The following is a 25,588-nucleotide window of genomic DNA, read 5'->3' as shown; positions in this document are numbered from 1 at the left end:
GTTGTTCCTGGCTGCTTGTTCAGTATATCATTTGCTGCAGAGACAAGTTTCTCCTGAGAAAAATCTCTCTCTATTTTCTTGGAGAAACAATTAGTTAATTGCGCTGGTTATCAAGAAATGCACTTAGTTAACTACATGGAGAAACTCTGCTTTTGCAATGAGAGAGGCAGAGACACGGGGTGAATCTGGTCACATTTGCTCTAGTGAGTGCACTCAGTGCCTTTAATCTGGAGAAAAAATAAATATACATGTTTTAAATAGAAAGCCAAGGCCTCTGCCAGACGTGCTTGGTCTAAATCTGGGCATGCTTGGAAGTGTCACTGAAGTCCACCTACAACGTGATGGCAGCCTTGCTGATTCCAAAGGAAAAATGAGCAGAAAATTGACTTTGCTGGACACTTATACATGAAAACAACTCCCCAGAAAGCCAGTCCTTAGAAAATGTAAGGCATGAAGGAGCCCATGGTTGAGTGTTGCTGAAGACCCATGGTGAGGATGGGCAGCAGCGCTGGCTGAGGCAGACCCTGTGGGACAGGTTTCCCTCTGCTGTGCTCCACGGCAGTGACATCTCAGCTGGTGTCCCAAGCCATGGTGGGGTTGGGGGGATGTGGCTCTGCCCTGTGCTTGGTGAACCCCCAGAGGAGCCATGTTCAGCTCTCCAAGGGCAGCGGGGGCCCTGGTGGGACTTGGCTTTGAAAGGGAAGTGCAGTGAAGAGGAAGGAGGTGGAGGGAAGAGAGCAGCGGTCGGGGTGGCCATGGAGGGAAGGAGAGGAAGGGAGGCCGGGCAGTCCCTCCCTCCCTCCACTGCTTAGCCTGCTTTCTTCAGTTTTCATAGGAAAGGAGATCAGTATGTAGGGAGACCTTATTTTCTGTCATTCCCTCATTTTCATGCTTTTTCCTTCTGTCTGTTTCCCACCCTTCTCCCCAAGGTAGGAGTTGCTTTTGTCCCTCAGACCAAATGTTTCTGAACTCATCACATGAGACAACCTACAAGGAGATGATCAGCTGCAGGTAAAGAAACTGGATTTAGGAATTGGATTAATATTCCTCTCTGTTTGATTTTTTTTTTCCCTTTCAGATTTGTCACCATGAGCCTCTTGTTGTTGGAGTCCATCTGCATTTTCCTGCTTCCCCAAAGTACGTTAAAAGTGTCATTTTGCTTCAGTGGTTTCTGTCTCGGATGCTTCCCTGTCTCCATCTCAAGAAGGTTTATGGATGAACCTCTGAAACATAGTTTCACACAGGAGGAGAGAAAATAATACCTGGAGAAACAGCTTTTCTGAGAATCCAAACACATGTGACTGATGTGACATTTGTCTAATTTATATGGGAAAAGCTGATGTTGTTATTATGATATTAAGAAGTTCATCAATATCTCCAGTGCAATTGTTTGGTGTCTGCAGTGCTTAGGACTGTTAATCTTTGGAGCCTAAGCCTGGCCTAGCTCTTGTGCTTGTGCTGCATCCCTGCATGTGGTAAGCAGAAGGTCTGTCCTCCCGTGCGTGGGAGTCAGGTCCTTGGCATTTTCCATGCTCTCTGTGTCCCTGCTAGAAGGGATTTCCTCCCATACGTACACTGCTGTGCTGTGTCACCCAGTTATTTTTTGCAAGTGTGAAATCTACACAACAAACCAGCATTTTTGCTGCTATAGATTAAAGCCTGCATGTAATTTTGGTTTTTTTTAAAAGGTTATTTCTAGTGTTGATGGATGATTACCTGTTTGATCCCACAGTTTTGGTGGCTTTGGGTATACAAGAAATTCATGCTGACCAGGAGATGATTGGCAAGATCTCAGCTGCAGGCCAGTGTAAGTTTGTTTTTTAAAGCAAGTCATCTATTTTCTGAATTCCTTCTTTCTTTGTTTTTCTCAGGGTTTGGTTGTTAATATTATTTTATTATTTTTATTGTTGTTTATTGAACCCCATATGGTCTGTAAAGTCCCCAGCAATGCTCTGGCTAGCAGAATGTTGTGGCTGCTTCTGCCTTAGCCCAGCTTTTACCCTCACTGGTATTAGCTCTTCTGGGATGCCAGCCTACTCTGTTTTTTCCCAAATTGGCTATTTGCCAGCTGACTGGTGTTTCTTCAAGCAATCCTGATTCAAGGAGCTGTGTTTAATTACAGACTTGATTCACGGTCAGACCTCTCATGTGGCTGATCTGTTCCAACTGTAAAACCAGCAGCAGCCACGATGTGGTCAGTAGGGACGACTGGGCTCCACTGGCCAGCAGACCATGTTCCCCTACAGCTCCCTTGACGTACCCACAATGGTTTACTTATGAACTGTACCAGGCGTTCTCCTGCTAGCCATTATTTCCTGTTGTCTGTCTGTCAAGTGATAAATTACATTTTTTCCTGTGCCAGACATGCCCGCCAGCCCCATCCCACAGCACCATGTGTTCAGCTCAGACGTTCCATCCTGATGTGCTGTATTTGGACGTTTCTCACTGGTGCAGATCACCAGGAACCCTTTGGTGGGCTGCAGACATCCTGCTTATAGAATCATAGAATGGTTTGGGTTGGAAGGGACCTTAAAGATCATCCAGTTCCAACCCCCCTGCCATCAGCAGGGACACCTTCCACTAGACCAGGTTGCTCAAAGCCTCATCCAACCTGGCCTTGAACACTTCCAGGGAGGGGGCATCCACAACTTCCTTGGGCAACCTGTTCCAGTGTCTGACCACCCTCACAGTGAAGAACTTCTTCCTAATATCTAATCTAAACCTCCCCTCTTTCAGCTTAAACCCATTTCCCCTTGTTTTGTCATTAACTGCCCTTATGAAAAGTCCCTCCCCAGCTTTCTTGTAGCCCCTTCAGGTACTGGGAGGTCGCTATAAGATCTCCCCAGAGCCTTCTCTTCTCCAGGCTGAACAGCCCCAACTCTCTCAGCCTGTCTTCATAGGAGAGGTGCTCCAGCCCTCGGATCATCCTTGTGGCCTCCTCTGGACTTGTTCTAGCTGCTTACCAGTCTCCTTAAGAGAGCTGCATTGCTGCAATACAGAGATCCCCATTCCTTGTACCACTGAACTACAGAGCAGCCTGAAGGCCATTTCTCCATGCCGAGCCCGTACTGGGATGGGTGCACAGCAGATTTCTGTGTGCATACGTAAGCAAGTAGCCACGCTCAGTGTCTGTGGGTGAGCACCCAGGTTGTCACATCTCTGCACTGAGGTGGGCTGTGAGGGCAGGGCTGGCCAGCCAGGACAGCACTGGCAGAGCGGCCGCGCTTCCAGCTCATCCCCAGCGCAGTGCTCCAGGGCAGGACTGGTTGCCCTATTAGAAAACCCAATGACCCAGAAGGGAATGCTTTACAACTTTCAATCCCTCATGATCTGGTGTTAGAAAACCCTAATTATAAATGTAGATCTTTACTAGCAGGACTGATTTGGAAAAAAGTAATGATAATAAAATGATAATGGGGATAGAGAAAAGGCATGGGTGAAAGGGCTCTTAAAGGGTTGGCATTGAGCTTCGGGATTCAGTTTCCCTTGAAGCTGGTTCTGGTAAGTGCTGCAGAGGTGACATTAAAATTTCTGTGTAGATGCTTTGAAAGAGTTGGGGCTGTTCAGCCTGGAAAAGAGCAGGCTCCGGGGAGATCTTATAGCGGCCTCCCAGTACCTGAAGGGGCTACAAGAAAGCTGGGGAGGGACTTTTTACAAAGGCGCCTAGTGACAGAACAAGGGGAAATGGGTTTAAACTGAAAGAGGGGAGGTTTAGATTAGATATTAGGAAGAAGTTCTTCACTGTGGGGGTGGTCAGACACTGGAACAGTTTGCCCAGAGAAGCTGTGGCTGCTCCTCCCTGGAAGTGTTTAAGGCCAGGTTGGATGAGGCTTTGAGCAACCTGGTCTAGTGGAAGGTGTCCCTGCTGATGGCAGGGGGGTTGGAACTGGATGATCTTTAAGGTCCCTTCCAATCCAAACCATTCTATGATCTCTTCAGACTGCCTTTTTGTTTTTGGTTTGGTTTTTTTTTTAATTTTTGTCAATGAAAATATGGGTTTTCACTGCAGCATAAGCAGCTCAGGAACTTGTCCTGTGTGTATATACACACCTTGCTGTCATGTTCATGCAGGCAGGGGTGATGCAAGGACACATCTATCAAGACGGGATAAAAGTCAGATTTTTGTGAAAAGTCTTTCTGTCAGTGCCTCGGAGCTGTTCAAAGAGTTTGTGTTTAGAAAAATAAGAATGCGTTTTGAAAAACATGCTGCAGATGAAACACATCTGGCTCATGGAACTCTGTGTGCCTTCTGGATTCACGTCTGTGCCTTGGGTTGGGAGAGGCTGTGGGTCTGGCTGGGCATGGCCACCTCTCCCCTCTGCTCACCTCTCCGTGTCAGTGCTCTCGCTGCAGTCAGTGATATCTCTGCATCCGCTCGTCGGGGTTGTTGCTCTTGTGCTTTCACTGAACTGCTAAAGCCAGGCTGGGGACCTGAAATCCAAGGTGAAAGTCTTGCAGACTGTGAGGGCTGAACTGGAATTGCTGCAGTCTGGAGCAGGAGAGCATGTGGGCTTTGGGTTGTGAACAAGGAAGTTGTGGATGCCCCCTCCCTGGAAGTGTTTAAGACCAGGCTGGATGAGGCTTTGAGCAACCTGGTCTAGTGGAAGGTGTCCCTGCTGATGGCAGGGGGGTTGGAACTAGATCTTTAAGGTCCCTTCCAATCCAAACCATTCTATGATTCTATGATTAACATCGGCTGCTCCAGTCCATCCTCGGCAAGTCCATTTGTCTGGGCTTCCTACTGTTGGCTGTCTGCTTCCAGAGAGTGAGGCTAATAAAGTGCAGTTTCACAGTGTGTATCTTTTTCTTCTAGTGATGCAGTGCTCTGCTCCATTAGATGTCCTGTTCCTCTTGGATGGCTCCTACAGCATTGGCAAAGGGAGTTTTGAAAGGTCTAAGCACTTCGTAGGCAAGCTCTGTGATGCTTTGGACATCCATCCAGACAGGGTGAGTGTCAGAAATGTCTCATTTTAGTTTCAAGCAGCTTGGCAATGTGTGGAAAGGTCAGTGATAACATGCTGAGTGAAACTGCAAAATTCAACCCAGCAGCTACCCTGGGGTCAGAGTATTTATTCAGAAAGATGCAGTGAAGGTTTGTGAAGCAGTGGGGCTGGAGGACACTTTGTGATTCTTCACAGATTTAAGCAGTGCCATTTGGACTTGAGCAAAGACATAATCTTTCAGGTTAAATATTATGATTTGGGCTTTTTTTACTGATTGTTTTTTTGGTTTGGATGCTTATAGATTAAAACAGTTGGATCTTTATATTGGTTTTCCCTGCAAAATTGCAGAATTAGTCTCTTGGATGTTAATCACCTTTCTGTAGAGATATAAATGATACAGGCTGTTTGTCCTGCTTCTCCTAGAAGGTCTCTGTTCCAAAATAAAATCATAGAATGGTTTGGGTGGGAAAGAACCTTAAAGATCATTTAGTTACAACCACCCTGCTGTGGACAAGGTGCCAACCACTAGATCAGGCTACCCAGGGCCCCCATCCAACCTGGCCTTGAATGCCTCCAGGGATGGGGCATCCACAGCTTCTCTGTGACACTCTAGGTGAAAAATTTCCTCCTAATATATAACCTAAATCTCCCCTCTCTTACTTTAAAAGCATTTCCCCTTCTTCTGTCACTATCTGCCCTTGTAAAAAGTCACTCTCTCTAAGCAACCTTCAAGTACTGGAAGGCTGCAATGAGGTCTCCCTGGAGCCTTCTCTTCTCCAAGCTAAACAAGCCCACCTCCCTCAACCTTTCCCCGTAAGAGAGGTGCTCCAGCCTTCTGATCATCTTTGTGGCCAAAAGGGCCAAAGGAAAGGAGTTTCTTGCAAGGCACCAGCTGTGTGCTGAGGTATTTGGGGATCTGCATGCTGCTGTAGGTCTCCAAGATGTCATTGCAATCCCTGGCTGCTAGTGGTGCAGTGTGCTTTAGTGTGGTGCTGGTGCTCACCAAAGCACAGGACTGGCCAGCTGGGACTGCCAGAGAGAGTCCAGGCAGCTGGTGTTTACAGATACCCCGTATAAAACACACGAAAATCAGCAGACAGGTGTGGCTATGCCGAGTTCTTTCCTGTCTGTTCCTATTCTGGACCTTGGCTCAAATCAAAGTCTAATTTTGGGTGCTGTGTGTCTGAAAGGAGTGGTGGTAGCTGCACCATTACAGTCAAGGATCCCCTCAGGTCTTACCTGCACCCTGGAGCCACCCTTGAGGCACCTCTGGGCCTGAATGACACATCCTGGGGTTTGTCTGAGGGGATTTCAAGCAAGACCCAGCAGCAGTTCCAGCTGTGCATCCAGTCTCACATCACACTGTCCCTAGCCAGGGCCCTTGGAGCAGGCTGAGGTGGTTGCTGTACTTCATTCCCTGACAGAGCCTTTCCAAATAAACGTCAGGCCTTTGGGAAGGATGTGGCAGGAACGTGAGGTCTCTGTGTAGCAGGAAGAGGAACCTGAGGCAAGACAGAGAGTGTGTCTCTGCCTGCTGTGGCTTTGAGGACCCTGTCTGATTGTCCAGAGAGGTCTGGGAGCAGAGGAGCAGGGGGCAGGTCTTCTGTTTGCTGATGCTTAGACTTGCACCTAAAAACCTCCTTCAGACCAACTTCCACCACTGCTCCAGGTCCTAAAATTGAAGGCTGCTGCTCTGCCCCTGATGCAGGGTCCCTGGGAAGCTGAAATCACCGTTCCCCTCCAACATTTTTCTCATCTTAAATCTTTCACCCCTCAGATCTCAGTTTACAGCCACACAACCCTGGAGGCTTTCCACAGCCTGGGCAGTGATGGTAAAGGAGTCAGAGAGTGTGTGTGAGGTGTTGAGAGATGCCAGGTGGCTCATGTTAAATGGACATTCATTTTTTGTGTCTCATGCTAAATTGACTGAAAGTAGACACTTGCATTTAGGAGCAGACTGCAGTGTAGGTTTAGGTAAAAGAATTTGAACATTTAATATTTGCCAGTTTGATGGGTCGGTTTTGTTGTTTTTGGTTTTTTTTCAACTATCATCCTTCCCCTAGTCTTCCTCTTAATCCTCACATAGACTGGACTGAAAATCAGTAGCCTTTTCACCTTTGAAGTTGTCACATTCCATAAGTCTTCTTGTAAGGCTTCAGTGAAATATTCGGGCTGAAATATTCTTGTGCAATACAGTTTAGTTTGTTTGCATTTTCAGGCAATTTTGAACTAGAAGATTATTTTAGAGGAGGCAGTGGAAAATAATTGCTTTGTGTTGCCTGCTGTGCTCGATGCCAGAGGGAGCTGCTTTTAGTAATGGAATGGTTGCTGGCACGGTGTCTAGATGGGTTGGTATAAAAGGTGTTATTTATAAAGTTACCATCCTCGAGGCTACTAGCTGCTCTAAATGCATAAATATAGATCTTGAGCTGCCTGTAACTGCAGCAGAGGCTCCCATTGTTCACAGATGAACTTGTTTGCCTTGTTTATAATCTGTATAGGTAATGCTGTGGTTTGTGCTCTTTTTCTCCTTTTTTGAAGCTCACTTAGACTTCCAGTGGCTCAACACAAAAAACAGTGTTTGTCTCAGTGCAATATAGTGCTTCCAAATCTGTAAATTGATCAAAAGACTAAAACTCTCCCAGGCACCTTTCATAATCTTTAACCTTTTCTTTTAGGTCCGTGTGGGAATGATACAGTTTAGCTCAACTCCCCACCTTGAATTCCCACTGGATTCCCATCTAACCAAACAAGAAGTGAAAGAGAGAATCAAGAGGATTTTGTTCAGGTCAGCTTGTTTTACAGCTCTTCTCTTTTTCTGGGCTATGAATGATCTCTGGACTGAGAGTTTTTTGAGGTCCAGACATCTCCACCTCTGCTGTGTGTACACCAACGTGATGTCCCAAGGCATGGGGGGGTGGATGAAGACTGTGGTCCACAATCCACAGGCCACTAAAACCGTGCAACCTCATCTGTCTTTGTCAGTGAAAGTTGACAGGGGAGAAAGCTTTCAGTGTCCCACTATAACGTGGTAAATAGAGGAGAGTTTTCCGTGACCCTTCTGGCAGGTTTTACTGACTGTTTATGCCAGACGGTGGGTTACATCCTTCCAGGGAAAAGCAAGTGTGGCATTCCCACATGGCTGAGGAGAGGAAGAACAGTGTGCATCTTCATTTTTCTGTGGTTACAATTTCCTTTGTCCTATGAGGCAGTTACGAATTGCTGGTCCCTAGATATCTGCGTGTGTGTGTCTACTGAATTCAAGAGATCAGGTTTTCAAACAGAGACCTTTTTTCTTCCCAAACGTTAAGACTTGGATGTCTTCCCACGACCTCAGGAAATGGAGCCAGAAGCCCAAAGAAGCACTGTCCTTAGAGCCTCTGAAAATCCAAACTTTTAATGTCTGAGAAATACATTTGGATCTACGAAGGATCTGACAACCACCCCAAAATAACACTTGTACTGATGATAGATGAGGTACTGGTACGCCCTGTGGCTGTCTACTCTTTCTTTAGCTGATCTGCATGAGGGCTAAAGGTTAGCTCAACATTTCTCATGGATGTCTGCTGCTCTCAGCATGATGTACATATGGCAAGCAAATGTGGTCACTTTTGACTTCTTCAGGCAAGATCAATGGTTTTGTGGTATTGCTTTTGATAAATTTATCAAATCAAGAAAACCTGTCGTGTAATGTTACAGGAAAAACTTAACAGAAAACAAGATACACTCCTCCTCTCTGGCTGTGGCTTAAGAGTCTCTGAAGCAGAGAAAGTGAAGCAGTGTTTGCTGTCTGGCACTGAAATTCCTTGATGACAACACATGGATGCTGACAGATCAAACAGGAATAATGACCTTATGCTTGGCTGTTTCATCTAGTTTAAATGAAAAGCTGACATTTCAAAGCAGATAAAATAGTTACGGATGGATTACAGTTGGCTTCTGAAAAAACAGGGTGTTTGACATCTTGGTTGAGAGGCTCCTTGATGTGCTTCTGATGAGCCTTTGGCCAGCGAGGCTTTTTCCAACTTCAGCCCTGTGCTCTGGGCACGGACCTGAGAGCATTGGAAGGAGGCAGCACCAGACTGAAGTGAAGCTTTTGTGATTTATGTGGAGACTGTCGGTCTCTCTTTGTGAATCTCATCCAAATAACTTTGGAATTCATTTGCCAATTTCAACCAAATTTGGTGGTGATCTCCAAAGCTAAATTTCTTACCAGTTTCTTTCATACAAGTCAATGGTTGGTTACAGGAGAGGAACCTTTTTAGTGCTGTTCCTGGGGAAAGGTAGCAGGTAAAGTCCGTCTCCTTCAGCTTCAGAAAATCCTTATTGGAGTAATGCCTTAAATGCCCATCTGCTGTGTCAAAAACCAGGGAACCTCTAAATGCAAATTGATAAGAAACCGAATTAAATGCGCTTTGTTGCAAAGGTTTTTTATTAACTTTTTCTAATCCTCAGGGCTCACGTGGACATTGGACTTGTCTTCCTGAGTTCATCAAGATTTAGTCATCAGACTGACTATGCACAATATGTTTTCCCTCATGCACAGCACTTTTCACTGAAGTGTCTGACAGCTACTGACATGTGGTCAGGAAAGGGCGGATTTGGACATGCCATGAACACAGGGTCATTGAATATGCCTTGAAGTGGTGGAGTGCAGAGGAGGAAGCACATAAAGAAAGAAATTCAAAGCAAAAGGGCCTGGCAAGTACTGAATTAAAAAGTTTCTGTGAATATCAGAGTAGATGGAAAAGAATTAACTTGGATGTGATCAAAATATTTTCTAGAACAAGCAAATCAGGAATCAGCAAAAAGCAAATGATAGATGTTCAGGAAGCAGATGGGGTATGTTTGTGCCAACACAGTCGAAGGAGAATGTGATGCACTCAAGAAAGGAGGAACACTTGTGGTTTGGTTCCCCTTGCTTCCTCTGGATGACAATAAAAGCAGCCCTTAAAGGCAATCATAGGAAGTGATTTATAAGACAGCTCCTTGGACATAATTAGAAGACAGCTGGAAATGTCTTCTCTGATCTCATGGCTTAATTATCAACAGGTCTGGAGCATGTTCCCAGTGAACTGGGCTCTCTCTGGTTTCAAACGTCCAGTCAGGGATGACACATTACAGACCTAGAATCATAGAATCGTTAAGGTTGGAAAAGACTTCTAAGATCATCAAGTCCAACCAGCTTCTTGAGTTGTGTGGGTAGAGAATGACCAAGAAAGGAAGGGGGACACACATGTCCATGCAGGATTTATCCCTTTGCGACAAGCAAATATTCAGCCTTCCAACAACAAAAAACCAATCAGGTGTTGTGGGCAGGGGTCAAAACTGGCAATAATAGCTGAAGAACTTGCAGTGCAGGTTGCCCCTGTTTTTTACAGGACACAAAAGGCTTTTGCCCAGTGTGTTGTTGCAGTAAGGTCTTAGCCTGGTGATGACTGGGTGGACAATGCAGGTGGTTGATGTGAAGCTTGAGTTGGTTGCATCAGGTGGCTGGCAGCAGGGGCTGGGGGGCCTGGGTAGCCAACGTCTCTGAGAATGGGAGGTGGATGGGGAGTTGGGGCAGCTATGATCCAGCTGCACAGTCCACCAAACCTCACTCAGCAGGACAGAGGTGAGATCATCTCCTGCCTCCTCTCCAAAGTCTCTATTAGGTTACCTATGGCTTTTATTTAAATAAATCTTTGGTGTTTGGCTTGTAATGTAATCATTCTTGCCTCAGCCTGACAAAAATGATAATTTTATATATAATTTTTGATTACACTTTATGGTACAAAGAACATGGAGCCCAGTTATGTGTAGGTGTCTCTAAAAGTCATTTAAAGTTAAGTCTTGAAAGCAGAGCAGGACAGTCCCTGCCCCACAGAGCTCACTAGCAAGAAAAAACAACTAGAGTAAATGTGCAGCCCATAAAATCAGCCACACCTAGTCCTTCCCATCTGAGACCTCTATGTATATATAACACTCCTCTTTTTAGACTCATAGAATGGTTTGGGTTGGAAGGGACCTTAAAGATCATCCAGTTCCAACCCCCCTGCCATGAGCAGGGACACCTTCCACTAGATCAGGTTGCTCAAAGCCTCATCCAGCCTGGCCTTCAACACTTCCAGGGAGGAGCAGCCACAACTTCCTTGGGCAACCTGTTCCAGTGTCTGACCACCCTCACAGTGAAGAACTTCTTCCTAATATCTAATCTAAACCCACCCTCTTTCAGTTTAAAGCCATTTCCCCTTGTTTTGTCATTAACTGCCCTTGATTTTCAGAATCCTCTGCAGTGAGGGGCTCCTTCCCAGTTCACATCCAGTATGCCATCACCAAAGAGACTGTGCAGACACCGGCCATAACCCTGCCTGCCTGCAGTGAGCAGCTCTTCATTCTTTAACAGTCTCACCAGAAACGAGTCTCAGGGTTTCTAAAGCATCTTTGACTGAAGCAATTCTCTGACAAGCTGTAGCTTATTTTCTACTAAAATTACATTCAAGGTTGCTTTTTCTTGGGAGTTACTGCCCAGCTGCAAGGCTTGGTCTGCCCTTCGCAGCGCTGAGCAGCAGCGTATTTTACCTGCTGATTTATGTCACCACTGCAATGTGCCCCCTTTGGCATCCGAGTCCTTGTGTGGGTTTAGCCCCTTGTTACTGGGAGGATTGCTGAATATTGAACTAATGGCTTTTGTGGTGGTTTCACTTGGCTAGCCCTTGGCTAGCAGCCAAACACAGCTGCTCACTCACTCCTCCCCACCCAGGGGATAGGGAAGAGAATTTGGGGGCAAGGGTAAGGAGACTCGTAGGTTGAGATAAGAACAATTTAATGATTGAAATAAAATAAAACTTAAAATAATAATTATATTTAAGTAATAATAATAGGAATATAATATGCAAATGAGTGATACACAGTGCAATTACTCACCACCCACTGACCAAGTCCAGCCTGTTCCTGGAAAATCATCCTGGAGGAGTGACAATCCCAAACCAGAATCCTAGAAGAGTGAAAGCCAGAGAGAGCAAGAGACCCTTATTAGTATGCTGAACGAGATGTTATATTATATGCATTGTCCTATTGGCATATCGAAATGCCAATTTAACTTATTAATTTAAACATTCCTCACCCTGCCCCCCCCTTAGATCTTGCAATTTTAGACTAATAAAACACGAAGTCCTTCATCTTCCAGGGACAAAATGAAAACACTGGGATGTTCTCAGTGTTTCTTTCATAACAAATCCCAGGCTGAAACCAAAACACAGCGCTATTCTAGCTACTAAAAAGAAACCCAGCTCTGTTCCAGGTAAAAACCAGGATAGCTTTTTACCTCATAAATGTTTCCTTCTCCAGGGCAGAGTTCAAGGGCTGAGCAAATACTGAGGTAGCTGACTCCCATCTCCAAAATGAGAAGTGAGGGGTACAGCCTGTGTGAATGTCAGTGGCTGGTGCACCTAACCTGTCATACCAGCACTGCTGACCAGCAACCTGCCAGATGAGGGGTTTGCTTTTGAGTTTAGCATGGGTTTAGACAACTCGAGCATCAGGTGGCTTTCCTTAATGATTACTTTCCTAGCGTAAAAGGTACTAACGAAGCCCTGACCAAAGCATGCCTTGTGTTCAGTCCTTCTGAGTTTCCAGGTATACACCAAGAAGCTTTCACCATTTGTATTTCCAGAAGCTTTACTACAGGGTGGACAAATTACTTTCTATAGAAAATCAAATTAACCTGCAGATCATCCAGGGAGAAAAAGGCAAGCCCACTGCTGGACTGCAGACTCTCAGTTACAAGCTGGGATGCATAGCTCCCTGCCTTAGCTCTTGGGCAAAGAACAGGAGAAGGTCCCATGGTGGGAAAGGGATGATATGTGACAAGAATTTATAGCCTCTTTATGCATCAAGAGAAAGGAAAATACTTTGAGATGCTGGTCTTCATTCATTTTGCCCACTTTGTACTGTGTTTCTGACTGGAATACAAGAGGTTGTTGTAAAACAGTTTTTCCAGACGACCCAGTCTGGAGAACAACTCCAGAAGCAGTGGAGACATTTGTCAAAGCTGGAAGTAAAACTCAAATAACCGAGAGCTCTGGTTTCTCCTCTGATTGCAGGAACGTTCTGCTGTGTGTTAAGAGTCTTCTGGAGACTACTCTGGGTTGGAAAGGAGGGAGGTAAGGGTGGGTAGGTGGTACCTATGGGTAGGAAGATGACAAGAATGGCAAGATTAGATATCTCTGTGGGTGTGTTCTGTGGCAACAGGCAGAAATATGCTAAATTCCCCACTATCAGAGGGTGAAATTTGGAAATCAAGTGGTAAATTCAATATCAATTCAATATTGATTTATGTTTTTAAAATTTATTTATTTTATCTCTCCTTTTTTCTAGAGGTGGGAGCACAGAGACAGGTTGGGCTCTGAAGTACATTCTCCGCAAGGGATTCCCTGGTGGCAGGAACTCAAGTGTCCCTGAAGTCCTGATCATCATTTCAGATGGAAAATCCCAGGGTAGCACCGCAATACCTGCAATGCAGGTGAAGGAGAGACACATCACTGTTTTTGCAGTGGGAATCAAGTTTCCAAGGTAGGAAACTTTCCACAGAGTTGGACATGAAGGCCCAGCTAGCCAAATGGCAAGTCCTAGTGAGTGAGGGGTGCTCTTGTGCTAGATGTAAGTTTTGGAAAGAGAAAAGGGGAATTTGTGAGGTAACACAGGCATGGGGGAAACACTAATTAGGTGGCTGGTATAGAAGGAGGACCAGAGTTGGTGAAGGAAGCTCTTCCACTGAGTAAAGCTGTGCTACTACCTGAAACTAAGCCCACCACAGCCTTGAAAACTGTTTGAAGGTTGTCATGGTTTTGCATGAGCTCTTTACTTGCTGCACAGGCTTTGATACTGAATTCTTTGGGGATGACTAAAGGTCTCATGACACAAGCAGTTGATATTCCCCTTTGCTTGGCAGGTGGGAGGAGCTGCACGTGCTGGCAAGCGAGCCCACCGAGCAGCACGTGCTCTTTGCTGGAGATGCTGATGATGCTGCCAACGGACTGTACAGCACCCTCACCGGCTCTGTCTGCAGCACCACTGCTCCAGGTAACCCCTGTCCTGGCTCCTCCTTCGTGCCCACGCCTTGAGCTTGGACCATGTCACTAAGTGAGAAGGATGAGGCAGCGTCAGAAAGCCTACAGAGGAATTGGCAGGTGTTGCACTTTGAGATCACCTGCTTCTGGTGCCCAAACTGGATGGCGTGTTTGCCAAGTACCTGTCCAAATACCTGCAAGCTGCAGGATCCTAAATCTTTCTGTGTCTCGACTCAGCTCTGAAAATGGGAATATTGATACTTGCTCATGTCATAGGGGACAGAGGGATAAACACAGTGGTGTTAAGTCTTCTAGTGGACTTGGCTGTGAGTTAAGGGAAGGCCACCAGGGGCTCACAAGAGATAGAAAACAAAGAACTATAGTGTTCCAGAGGCAGAAGAAAATCAAATACACAAATGATGAAGATGCTAGAGGGGCTGAAAAGTTGTCATTGAACACTGAACTCAGCAGTGTGAGTTTTGTAGCAAAGCAAAGGAGACTGAATAGTGAGTACCCCAGGAAGTTGGGTCGGCTGGTGAGCTTGTTGACAGAAAAAATATGTTCTGGGGTCTCACGGAGGCTCTTTGAAGCACTGTCTGGTCTGCTGTTGGCAGGTAGATGAGGAAGACTAACCCATTTTGAAGAGGTGCTCCACTCCCACACAGACTTTATGTTTTCAGACAATTGATCCTAGTCTGTGTTTGTTCTTTGCTACAGGCTGCAAAGTTGAATCCCACCCTTGTGAGCGCAGGACCCTGGAGACTGTGAAGGAGCTGGCTGGAAACCACGTGTGCTGGAAAGGCTCAAAGCAGCCAAATGCAGTGCGTGCGTCGCTGTGCCCTTTCTACAGGTGAGTTGGACACCTGCATATCTAAAAGTGAGTGGGGCTGAGAGAAAATGAGAGATGCAGTAATGACACTTCTATCTGACCTTGGATCTTTGCTGGGATGAAGATCCCTCAGAAGATTGGTGCAAACATGGTCTCTAGACCTAGTAAGAGGCTCTCCCTGCTCTGACCATTGGCTGATTGAGAAGCAAAGGGTAAGAGGAGGAGCTGAGACAAAGAAGCAGAAGATGATTAGCCCAAGAGCACCATAAGTATTGTAAATGGAATTGGGATTAGTTTCCTACCTGTTGAACCGAGATGCTTTGAAGTTTACATCTCTGTGCCAACTCCCTGCTGCAGAGGGTTTCTAGATCTGGCTCCCTGTGTTGGCACTAGTTCTGTTTTCATCCACTCAGCCTTTCCTCCTTTCAGAGAAGCCCCTTTTCCTTTGCGTGGCTGCCCTGGGGGCTTGGGAAGGACCTTCCTATGGAGAAGCTCCAGTCACTGGCAGAAAATACCCCCAGTCATAGTGCAGCAGTGCCAAAACCAGGATGCACACAAAGAGCTGCATTGTCAGGTCAATGGCAGTGGGCTGCGTGAAGGAAATGTTCTCTTGCCCAGGGAGAGGAGGCTGGAGCTGAAAACCAATACAGCATGTCAGGTCCTTCAAATAATGTCACTGCAGTGAGTGCAGCAGGAGAAATACTTTTAAAATGAGACATGAAGGGAAAGGCAGCTTTGTGCTCTCTGCTGAGGAAAAAAGCTGAGTGAAAGTGGTGCTGTACAGAAATTGGTAGGGGGGGTTGTTTTTCTTTTGAAGAGGTGCTTCATGTGTTTGTTTTCATACCAGGCAGTCACATTAATGTTTGAAAATCACCCCAGATCTGGGCTGTGCATTGTTGACATGCCACATAGATACATGGGGGGATGGTTGCATGGACAATTTCAGATGTGTCCTGATGGCTGTGTGCATTTCCAGGTATTTGTACCTCAGAGCCAACGTGGGAAAGCAGAGCAGCTCGTGGCTTGCTTACAGCATCCCAAAAGTGATGGGTTTGGCCACAATTGCTGCGGGTTTGGACAGCCCTAACGCAGAGCAGCGGAAAGATCAGAGGCATGAGGAAGCTGCAAGTATTAGAAAAATAGAAAACTGATGAACAGGGATGAAAGTTTAAAGCAGAAATCATCTCATTGTCAGGAACCAACGTTAGCTGCCTTCTTAAGTGTGGCAAATATACACTCCTGCTCTAGGGTGTTGTGGTTTTGGGTTTTTTTAAATAACACCTTAGGGCAGGGAAATGCTGGAGGCGGTTGGAAAATCCCATTGGGAGGCACAACTGAGGACTGAGGATTTCTTCTTGGTTTAAACCTTGCTTGTCTACTAGTTGTTGCAGCTGGATAAGTTAGATACTAGATTTAATATTGAATAAAAATCTCACTGCTGTAAATTTTTCTTTTCATTCCAATTTAGAGCAAAAAGTTTAACATCTGTTCTGTAGCAACTAAAAAAATAACAATCATTTGGAGCTTTAAAAATACATCCATAATCTTTAAATGTAAATCATAAAAGTAGAATTCAAAAACAAAAGTGTAGATTTGATGAAACGGTGTTTTTTCTTTTGCCACCTCACTCAGAATGGGCATTTTCTTTTGAAATACTTGTTTTGAAAATTACGTTTTTCAAAGAAAAATTTGTTCCACTTAAAACACAGTAAGGTCAACCTTGAAGATACTTTGTTAATCCTTAAGTTAATGATAGGTTTTATTCTTCCTGTTTCAGGTGGAAGAGAGTCTTGATAAAACATCCATCCAGATGCTTCCGAACTGTGTGTCCAGGTAAGACCTGGCCTTTTATAAAATGTTATTTACAAAGCAGGAAATGTAATAACTAAAGAACAAAAAGATGGGTTTTTACTCTTGCTTCTAAAAATTTTGTTCCGAGTGAGAGATCGTGATCCTTGGCAAGAAGTTGTTGTTATGTCCTGGTTTTTTGTCTCATGGGTGTCTGTAACCACAGCTCTTTAGGATTAAAATATCTCCCTGTCATTTCTCCTTCCACCTGAGGAGCCAGTTAATCCTCATCTGCTCGTGTTCTTGGGGCAGAGGCTTGCGCTGCTTCCCCAGGCCGGCGGGGAGTGGCTGCTCTCCAGCTAGAGGAGCATGCTGTGAGATGCCTCCATTCATTCACTTGGTACCAAGAACATCATCAGTTTAGCAGGGAACCTGACACTTGTTGATTGCCAGCCTGTTTTCATGGCTGTGTAAATAGCTGTGGTCCTTGATTCTCCCTTAACCCCATCCTTTTACTGCTTCAGATGACAGTGGCTTTATTTGCTTTCTCAGTGCACTGTTGTCCAAGCAGCAGGCCAGACTCTGATCCCTTCACTGCTGGTGTAAATCTGGAAGGGCTGCATGACTTTAGCAGTTATGTATTTACATGAACATGTCTTCATCGGTGTTGTTCCAAAGCAAATGAAGTGGGGCACAGTCTGGTTTCTCTCTTCACCGCTGCCTCTTGGTGAGCCATCCCAAAATGAAATTGCCATGGTGGTGAGTGAGGGTGGATGTGGCCCCGCATTAGTTTGAACTCTGCAGCAAGATGGACAAAGATTTGACCCCTTTTCCACTAATGGTGATGCTCATGCTGGCACAGGATGGGAAGGGGCAGGCTCCTGCTGACTCCCTGTCTTTCCCTTCCCTGGTCCTGTTTAGACCCTTGTGACTCCCAGCCGTGCCAGAATGGGGGCACGTGTGTCCCAGAGGGACTGGACAAATACCACTGCCTGTGCCCGGTGGGGTACGGAGGAGACATCCACTGTGGTAGGTGTGAACCTGCTCTCTCCCTCCTTCCTTCTTGGCTGTGTCCTGCCTTTGAGGTGCCTGTTGTGTGGCCACGGGGACAAGTGGGGTTGGGTTGCAGCCTTTGGGCTTTTCTCTGGGAGACAGGCTGAGTTTTCTCTCATGCTGGTTATGGTGGTGTCTGGCCCACTGACTGGGTCTTGCTGCTGAGGAACCTTGTGGACATGGAGAGCATCAGTACTGACAGTCTCACCCTGGTGTGGCTGCCTTTGTTTCTAGATGTAGGTGCCGTGTGAGCAGAAGAACAGAGAAACTGGGAGAGACACTTAAGTATGTCCGTTGGTCCCCTCACTGCACACGTGGGCCCAGGTGGGACTCCTGATTTTGGGGGTTCAATGAGAGAAACCTGAGAAGGTCCTGAACTTCAGAAAATGCTTTGTACTTATTTTTCCCAGCATTCAAGACTCTCACTTTAAAGTGTCTCAGTGTTACAGATAAGGGTCTGGTGCTTGGACTTTCATTTCTCCATGTTATACTGAAGCTCGGAGTGTTTTCCTTGGAGCACCACAAGAGCGGAGTTTTCATTTCTAATTAGAAGTTTGCTGTCCAAAAGTCCAGGAATCCCCATAGACTGCCATAAATATTTCCTGTCTCTAAAGGGTTACGTGGCAACCAACCAAAATAAAGTGCACTCCTGGCACAGTTGTCCTCCAGCTCATGCCATGTCTAGCAAACTGTTTAGGTTACTGGACGCAATGTCTCTTCTTCACACCACAGGGCTTCCAGCAGGCCCCAGCTCAGGTGCCCAGCATGCTTGTCTTTTTGCCCTGCATATGACAAATTACTGTCTCCCTTTTCAGCACCAAAGCTGAGCCTCGAGTGCAGTGTGGATCTCCTTTTTCTGGTGGATAGCTCAGCGGGGGTCACACTGGAAGGGTTCCTGCGCTACAAAGCGTTCCTGAAGAGGTTCCTCCAAGCAGTGATGGGCCGGGACTCACCAATGAACGTAGGGGTGGCCCAGTATGATAATGATGTCAGGATACCCATTGAAGTGGGTCAACACAAGGATGCATTCAGTCTCATGAAGAGTATTGATGCTTTGAATTTCAGTGGAGGAGGAACCCTGACAGGCAGAGCCCTGCAGTACATTGCACAGCATGGTTTTAGAAGCACCCCAGTCTTTGCAGATGTACGAGATGACCTCCCACGCGTGGTTGTCTTGCTCACTGACTCCAAGTCTCAGGATCCGGTGGCAGAAGCTGCTAAGTACGCAAGGGACCGAGATCTCATCTTGATCGGTGTAGGCAGCAGCTTTGTGAGAGCAGAGTTGGCCAAGGTGACTGGCAATCCAAAGCAAATGGTTGTCTACTCGGACCCCCAGGACCTGTTCAACAAGATTCCAGAGCTGCAGAGAAGAATCTGCAGTGTGGACCATCCTGAAGGTAAGACTGTGATATGGGCTTTGCGGAATGAGTTTGTCAAACCATGAGGAGCACTTTTGAACTCCACTGGGGGAGGAGGGAAGGACAGAAGAATGAATGTCCTTGTTTTGTTCATGTCAGCCACAGATCCAGAGACTAACTGTCCATCTATGCTTTTTATGATGGGTCTTTATCAGTGTGAAAGGGCCATAGATCACCCTTCACAGTCAGTGATCAGCAGGGATGGATTTTGCCCACCATTTCCCTCTTTGGGTTTTTTTTTTGTTTGTTTTTTTGTTTTGGGGTTTTTTTGGAAAGAAAGGAGTACATGTACACTCTGAAAAATACCACGTTTGCACTCTTTTATCCAGGCTGCCAGGCACAGTCTCTTGATTTGGCATTTGTGGTGGATTCCTCAGCTGGAGTTGGCCTGGAGAATTTTCTGCGGCTGAAGGACTTTGTCAGGAGCAGCCTTTTGCACTTCAGCATCAACCGGGATGTCACCCAAATTGCCCTTGTGGTCTATGGCAGCAAAGCTCACACTGTGTTCACTTTGGACACCTACACGAGCAATTCAGCTCTCCTCCAAGCCATCGACCAGGTGCCTTTCCTTGGGGACTCAGCCTCTGCTGGCAGCGCCTTGCTGCATATTTATGGTGATGTGATGACGGTGCAGAAAGGAGCAAGACCTGGCGTCAGCAAGGCAGTGGTGGTGCTCACAAATGGAGGTGGTGTGGAGGATGCAGCTGCCCCAGCTCAGCAGCTGAGAGACAACGGCATCTTGGTGTTTGTGGTTGTCATTGGGGACGCACAGAGGCACATGCTGCTGAGGGTTGTTGGGTCTCCCAACTACCTGATCCACATCTCCTCCTATGAAGACCTGCAGAATTACCAAGACCTTATCATCGAAAGAGTCTGTGAAGGTGAGAACATCCCATCCTCACTCTTTATGCTGGTGCCACCAACTGGTCATAAACTTGGTAAAAGTCATAGCAGGGACTTTCTTCTGTAGCTGTTGTTATCGTAGGTTTTCTGATACTTTACAGGGTGAGCTTGATATTATCGTTTGCATTTTACAGATGGGGAAACTATGGCACAGATATGTGGCAGTTGTCCAAAGCATTCTTCTAAGAATATTGAAAGGTTTCCAGGCTGGAAACTAAAACACCGCTCTTTTAATTACTAAAAGGAAAACCAGCCCTATTTCAGCTAAAAACCAGGACAAATAGGAACCAACTTTCTAAGATCCAGTTCATTGGGTAAGACTGGGCTTAGTGTGACTGGTTCTTTCCAACCCTGCGAGGTCTAGGTTCTGCCTTCCCTGAAAGAAGAAGAATTTTGCTAATTTTCTGGTGTTGCTTTAAACCTGTAGCATTTGCTGTGCATTATTGTACCCCCTGCAGTGTTGTAGCCGGGGGCTTCAGGGGACGTGTTTCTGCAGCCAACAATGGTGGTCCCTGAGTGAGTTCTCTGTTGTCTTGTTCAACAGATTTATGCGCAGATGTTTGTGAAGTGGTGGGTCTGAAACCTCATCACTCCTGTTCCTCCGTACTGTCCCGCTACTGAAGTTATCTTGTAGGCTCTCAAGATTTTGTTTGTGTTGCCCAAGATTTAATTCTAAGTTCAGAATCTGTCCATTTTGAAGCCTGCAAAATGTTAAATTGAGGCCTTTAGACAACTTGTGATTATTTTTATTTGCAGGACCAAATCCTTATTGTCAAAGTGTTCAAGAAGAAAGAATTTTCAAATATTCACGTAAAAGTTCATGTTTGTGCAAAAAAAAAAAAAAAAGTGTACTTTCTTCAAAGCTTTGAGTCCTGAGGGCTAGTCCCCAGATGGAAAACATTGACTCTCATACCAAGTTTGAGATGCTTGTGTGCTGAACATGAGTGCCCATGTTTGATGGCAATCAGCTTCTCAGAAGGTGTAGCAGCCCTGCTTTGCAGACATTAGTGGTGGCGAAAGTGCTTCTAGTTATAATGCCACACCTTTTTGTTCTTTCAAAATAGTCCGAATTTAACATCTAGCTCTTTGCTTTTGTTATGTTTTAACCTGTATGTAAAATCAAAAGAAGCAGCATGTTGATCTCCAGTACAATCAAAGGTAGTTTCCATCTCTAGGTGTGCCTGTTGCTCCTTCAGGGTTAGAAAGAACTACAGCCCCATCTCTATGGGGTGAGGAGCCAGTCTCCTGGCAACTCTGCAGATGGTTTCTACCTGGAACTTTTCAATGTGCTCCTATTGCAGTGGTATTTTCAGCTGTATTATAATAAAAACAATCTCCTGTACCATGAAATTAACTACAACGCCAAGGATGAAGGGGAAGAGACAGCAAGGTTCAATGAGTCAGGGTAATAACATATCATTTCCTGAGGCTGAATTGCTGCTTTCATTTCATGTGCAGGTAATCACCGTTTGTACTAGATAGGCTGAGACCAAGGGCGATGTAAAGATAAGCTTTTCATTCAGTCTTCTACTCCAAGTCCAAGACTTAATAACAGAATCATTGTCTGTGAAAGGATTTTTAAAAAAAACTATGACTCATGATAAAAGTACGTGAAAAACAGACCCTGCCTGAGGACACATGAAATATCATATTTATTCTGAGGCTCAACTGAAAAGAGACCAGAAAAGAAATTATCCAGGCTCTAGGAGAAAAGATCCCAAGCATTATATGTATATGAATATGATGAATGGAAACACAGACTCTTAGGATCATCAAAGGGTATAATCCCTGAAGTGCAAGAAGCTTATTTAAGGTGATACTGTGCTAACAGTAGGGTTGAGTTCAGAGAAATGGTGTCCAGACAATTCCCCCAAACAGGGACCATGAGGTTATGCTGTGGGGCAGCTGTGGAGAGAAGTGGTGGACACATGGCACGTGGAGCAGAGCACCATGAAAAAGCTCTCTGGGGAGCAGCCAGCACCTGGAAGACTGCAGTGTGTCCAAGAGGTACCTCCAGCTTTTGTTGCCAGTGGCTCTACCACCCTATGATGAAAGTGAAAGCACCTGTTCCTGGGGATACACTGGCAGGCAGGACCTCATCTGGGATGTTTCAGGTTGTTGAACCCAACTTGACTTCACACTAAAGACTGAGATGTCGCAGTCCTAGGATTTGACTGTCAAAAAAGTGAATTTCAAAGATACTTTTGCCTATCTTAGGTGTAGGTTGAGAGTTGACGTGCCAACTTGATGTGTGAGAATGAGTGCAACGTGTGTCAAGCTGTAGTAACCGTCCTGATGGGTAGTGACAGAATTTATATTCTTTCCTTCTCCCACTTTTCCTACTCTGTGTGTGTGCTTTTTCTATCATAGAGCAAAAGACAAGGCTAGAAGGTCCAGACTCTACACCACGTAGTTGCTCAGCAGAGGAATTTCACACCCTTACCAATGCTGCGATGGAGTTGCCAGCAGACTGGAAGCAAATTCCTCTGGGATGCTGCTACTTAACCTCATGTATTCACAGCAAGGCAGCCTGAAACACTGCCAGCCCTGCTGCCAGCTGGGCTCTGCTGTGTTCTGAGAGTTGGGAAAGCTGTCACATACTTCACAAGAACAGGACTAATAACAACTTGGGTCATGGTTGCAGGGTTTTCTCTCAAACCTCCTAGAAAAAAAGCCTGTAAGTTTTTCTTGTGTTGTTTTCCATTCATGCTATCCCTGCTTCTCAGCTGACTTCTTGTCCTTGCTCCTCTCCAATGCAAACTCAGGTTCTCCCCAGGGTGAAATAGGGTTTGAACTCCAGCAACGCCCAGAGCTGTAAACTGCTCAGAGCAGGGCATGTGTCTTGCTCTACACTGGCAGTGTCTGGATCTGGGGGGGTTAGAGGTGCTCATATGTTCAGTGCACAGCTCTGAAGTTGCTCCATTTTGCTTTTCTTTGACATTCAGACTAATGTGACATCTCTCTTTTAAGCTTTATTAGGAATATGAGCCTCTAGATCAGAACATTTAGCAAAGCTGTTCTTCCTTTTCTCTAGATTAAACGCAGAGGAGCTTATCCTCTGTGTCAAGCTGGGGTTGTGAGCTTGCACCCTCTGCCATGTTAATGTGGTTTTCCCATCCCATTAGCTCTAGATGACATTTTCTGATGTCTGGGATTTATAGTTGCTGTTGTTTTTGCAACGTTCCTGATGGACCCGTGTCCTAGCTATTAATACTCTGTACCCATGCCTGAGCCTTCTGTTCTGCTTGTGTTTGTTGCAGAAGCAAAAAGCCCCGTGAACCTGTGCAAACCCAACCCGTGCATGAACCAGGGCATATGCATCCTTGGGCCAGGGAGCTACCGGTGCGAATGCCACGGCTGGGAAGGACCCCACTGTGAGAGCAGTAAGGATCAGCAGGTGGCAACTGCAGCAGATGCCATCTGTTCTGCCCAGCCCCTCTGAACGGATCCCACATCTCCACCTCTCCTTTGAGCAGAGATGTGGCTGTAACTCTTGGACAGCTGTTTGGTGACCATGTCTTGGTGCTGGTGTGGCCTCTGTCACATGGAAAATGGAGAGGTTTGGGCTGCTGAGGGGAACAAGGGCTTGTCTCAAGAAGCTGTGCCCTTTTTTGCACATTTACTAAGTGAGTTGACCGGGAGAGGACCCCCAAGTAGGTCTAATAATTTTGGTAATATTCTTATAATCTCTTCTGTTCTCCTTTTCCCTCTGCCCTTCTTCAGCTAGATGAAACAAACCCTTTTTGACACCCGGGGTGGAAAGCTCTGACTCCCTTTAACAGAGGGAAGCTGTCTCTGCTGCAGTGTGACCCTCTGTTGCTTTCAGTACTTTCCATGGTGCAAAAGCCTCCCTATTGCCTTCCTCCTCTTCAGCAGGGGAGCAATGGCCAGGAGGTGGTGAACCTCTGGCTCCCTAGAGGTGGTCCTGTGCCCATAGTGAGAAGTTCTCAATTAAGTGGTTTTTTCCCTCCAGGATTGTGCTCTGTACGTGAGCCCAGGAGTTCTGATTTTTGTTCCATGGCCTCTACTGTATGTCAGCTAAGGCCAAGTGGGTGCTTGTTGGGTTGTAATAGACTGAGCAGGAATTCATCCCTTGGTCCTAAAGCCCTTATCCCATCTCTGTGTTTCTGTTCTGCAACAGGAGTTCTCCGGGGTGATTCTCCAAGATCCCTGGTCCTTCCTCCACGCTCCCATGTGCAGCAGAGTTCCAGTGGTTTGCAGCACTTCTCCAGAGCCTCCTGGCACACCAAAAGGCACATGGATCAGAGACACTGACACTGATGTGCTGAGTGCTCCAGTTCTCTGACTGGGAACCCTTGCTGCCACTCTCGTTGGCGTGATCCAACAAGTCCCCTGTCCTTGGCAGTGATTGAGTCACTCCAGCACAGGGACTGTGCTGAGGCCATTCCCAGTTCCTGCGTTGCACAAACTGGGCTTCCCGGTGCTCTCTTTCTTTTTGAATTGAAGTAAATGTTTGTGTTTAAGTATTTATTATTGGCATTTTGCATTTCCTTATCCAGATTCTAGTGCTGTGTGATTTTTTTGTTTGTTTGTTGGGGGGGTTTTTTGTTTTGTTTTTTACAGACTTCTTGATTGATCTTTGAGTTAGTGTGAAAATATCTGAGCAATTCTGGAGCTCCTGCTGTAGGAGGATAATATAGATCATGCACTGGCAACCAGGTACTGGAGTGAATAGCTTGTTACAGGCAGGAGGCAAGTAAGAGGAAGAGGAAGAACTCATGATGAGCCTCATTCTGTTTTTTAAGTTGTCCATGCTGCTTTCTCCTCTGAATTTATTTGGAGCAATCTAATATGGTTTCACTTCATGGGCATATTGCAGCTGTGTATTTTTTATAAGGAGAAGTTTGAAAAGGGTTGGTTTGCAAGAGCATTCAATGGTTTATGCAGCTCCAGGGCAGGCAGAGCTGTGACAGTCAGTGTGTGTAGCTGTTTTTAGTAGGTGTGTTGGCTGTTTTTCTCCTAGATTTGACCCAGGTCGAATCCAGTTACCTGTGCTGCAAACCCACCAGGTAAGGGTAATCCCCCAGTCATTTCCAAACAAATGTCTGGGCTCATGTAGCCTCTGGGTGGAGCCATGGTTTGTACCACCCTGCTGGTCCTTGAACCTGGGTCTGTCTGCTTTCAGGTGTAACTCCATTCCTTCCCTCCCAGCCTCACTCTTACCTGCCAGCCCTGGCCTGACCTCGAGGGCATGGGACCAGGACAAGCTCCTGAGCAACTTGCATGGGTGCTGGGAGCAGAGCATGGCAGGCAGCATGCAGGTTGGAGGAGGAAGAGACCTGGACGTCTCCTCCCAGATCTCATCCACCCTTTCCTTTGGTCTCTTCTTTGCCAGTGCATGTTTTTCTCTTATTCCTTTTTCTTTTTTTCCCATTCCAGGTCAAGTCTGAAGTCTTCTTTTTGGTGCTCTTTCAATGGCTCTGAGTTTTGCCATGTTCCTTTGCTCTCCTTTAGAGCTGGCTGGCCTGAACCCGTTCAGATGAGCTGAATGAATGGCATTTCTGCCTCTCATAATTGTTTTGAGGTGGTCTTGTCCTCAGCACAGCAGTGGTCTCTGCTGCACAAGCCGGGCCTTTGCTGGAC

The 25,588-nt window shown here is 46.0% G+C and overlaps 1 protein-coding gene across 1 annotated transcript; it reads left to right on the top strand.

The window, feature by feature from the left end:
• The first annotated feature begins 1,088 nt into the window (after window positions 1-1,088).
• VWA2 (von Willebrand factor A domain containing 2) lies at window positions 1,089-24,259 on the top strand. The gene is made up of 13 exons (XM_010176839.2): window positions 1,089-1,137; window positions 1,733-1,807; window positions 4,814-4,947; window positions 7,622-7,731; window positions 13,302-13,496; window positions 13,876-14,006; window positions 14,711-14,843; window positions 16,600-16,655; window positions 17,532-17,639; window positions 18,479-19,060; window positions 19,411-19,962; window positions 23,245-23,367; window positions 24,126-24,259. The coding sequence occupies exons 1-13, from the start codon at window positions 1,089-1,091 to the stop codon at window positions 24,257-24,259; spliced, it is 2,382 nt and encodes a 793-aa protein (XP_010175141.2).
• The last annotated feature ends 1,329 nt before the right edge of the window (window positions 24,260-25,588 follow it).

The sequence above is a fragment of the Antrostomus carolinensis genome, unplaced genomic scaffold, assembly GCF_000700745.2.
Source record: "Antrostomus carolinensis isolate BGI_N321 unplaced genomic scaffold, ASM70074v2 scaffold14191, whole genome shotgun sequence".
NCBI classification, from domain to species: Eukaryota; Metazoa; Chordata; class Aves; order Caprimulgiformes; family Caprimulgidae; genus Antrostomus; species Antrostomus carolinensis.
The sequence above is the reverse complement of the archived record's forward strand: the minus strand, read 5'-3'. Positions and strand labels throughout refer to the sequence as shown.

Bases quoted from the DNA above. Each gene is read 5' to 3' on its own strand.
- VWA2 (XM_010176839.2), top strand. From the start codon at position 1,089: ATGAGCCTCTTGTTGTTGGAGTCCATCTGCATTTTCCTGCTTCCCCAA. The intron at 7,732-13,301 runs GTCAGCTTGTTT...CCTTTTTTCTAG, and splicing joins ATCAAGAGGATTTTGTTCAG to AGGTGGGAGCACAGAGACAG. The intron at 14,844-16,599 runs GTGAGTTGGACA...TTCCTGTTTCAG, and splicing joins TCGCTGTGCCCTTTCTACAG to GTGGAAGAGAGTCTTGATAA.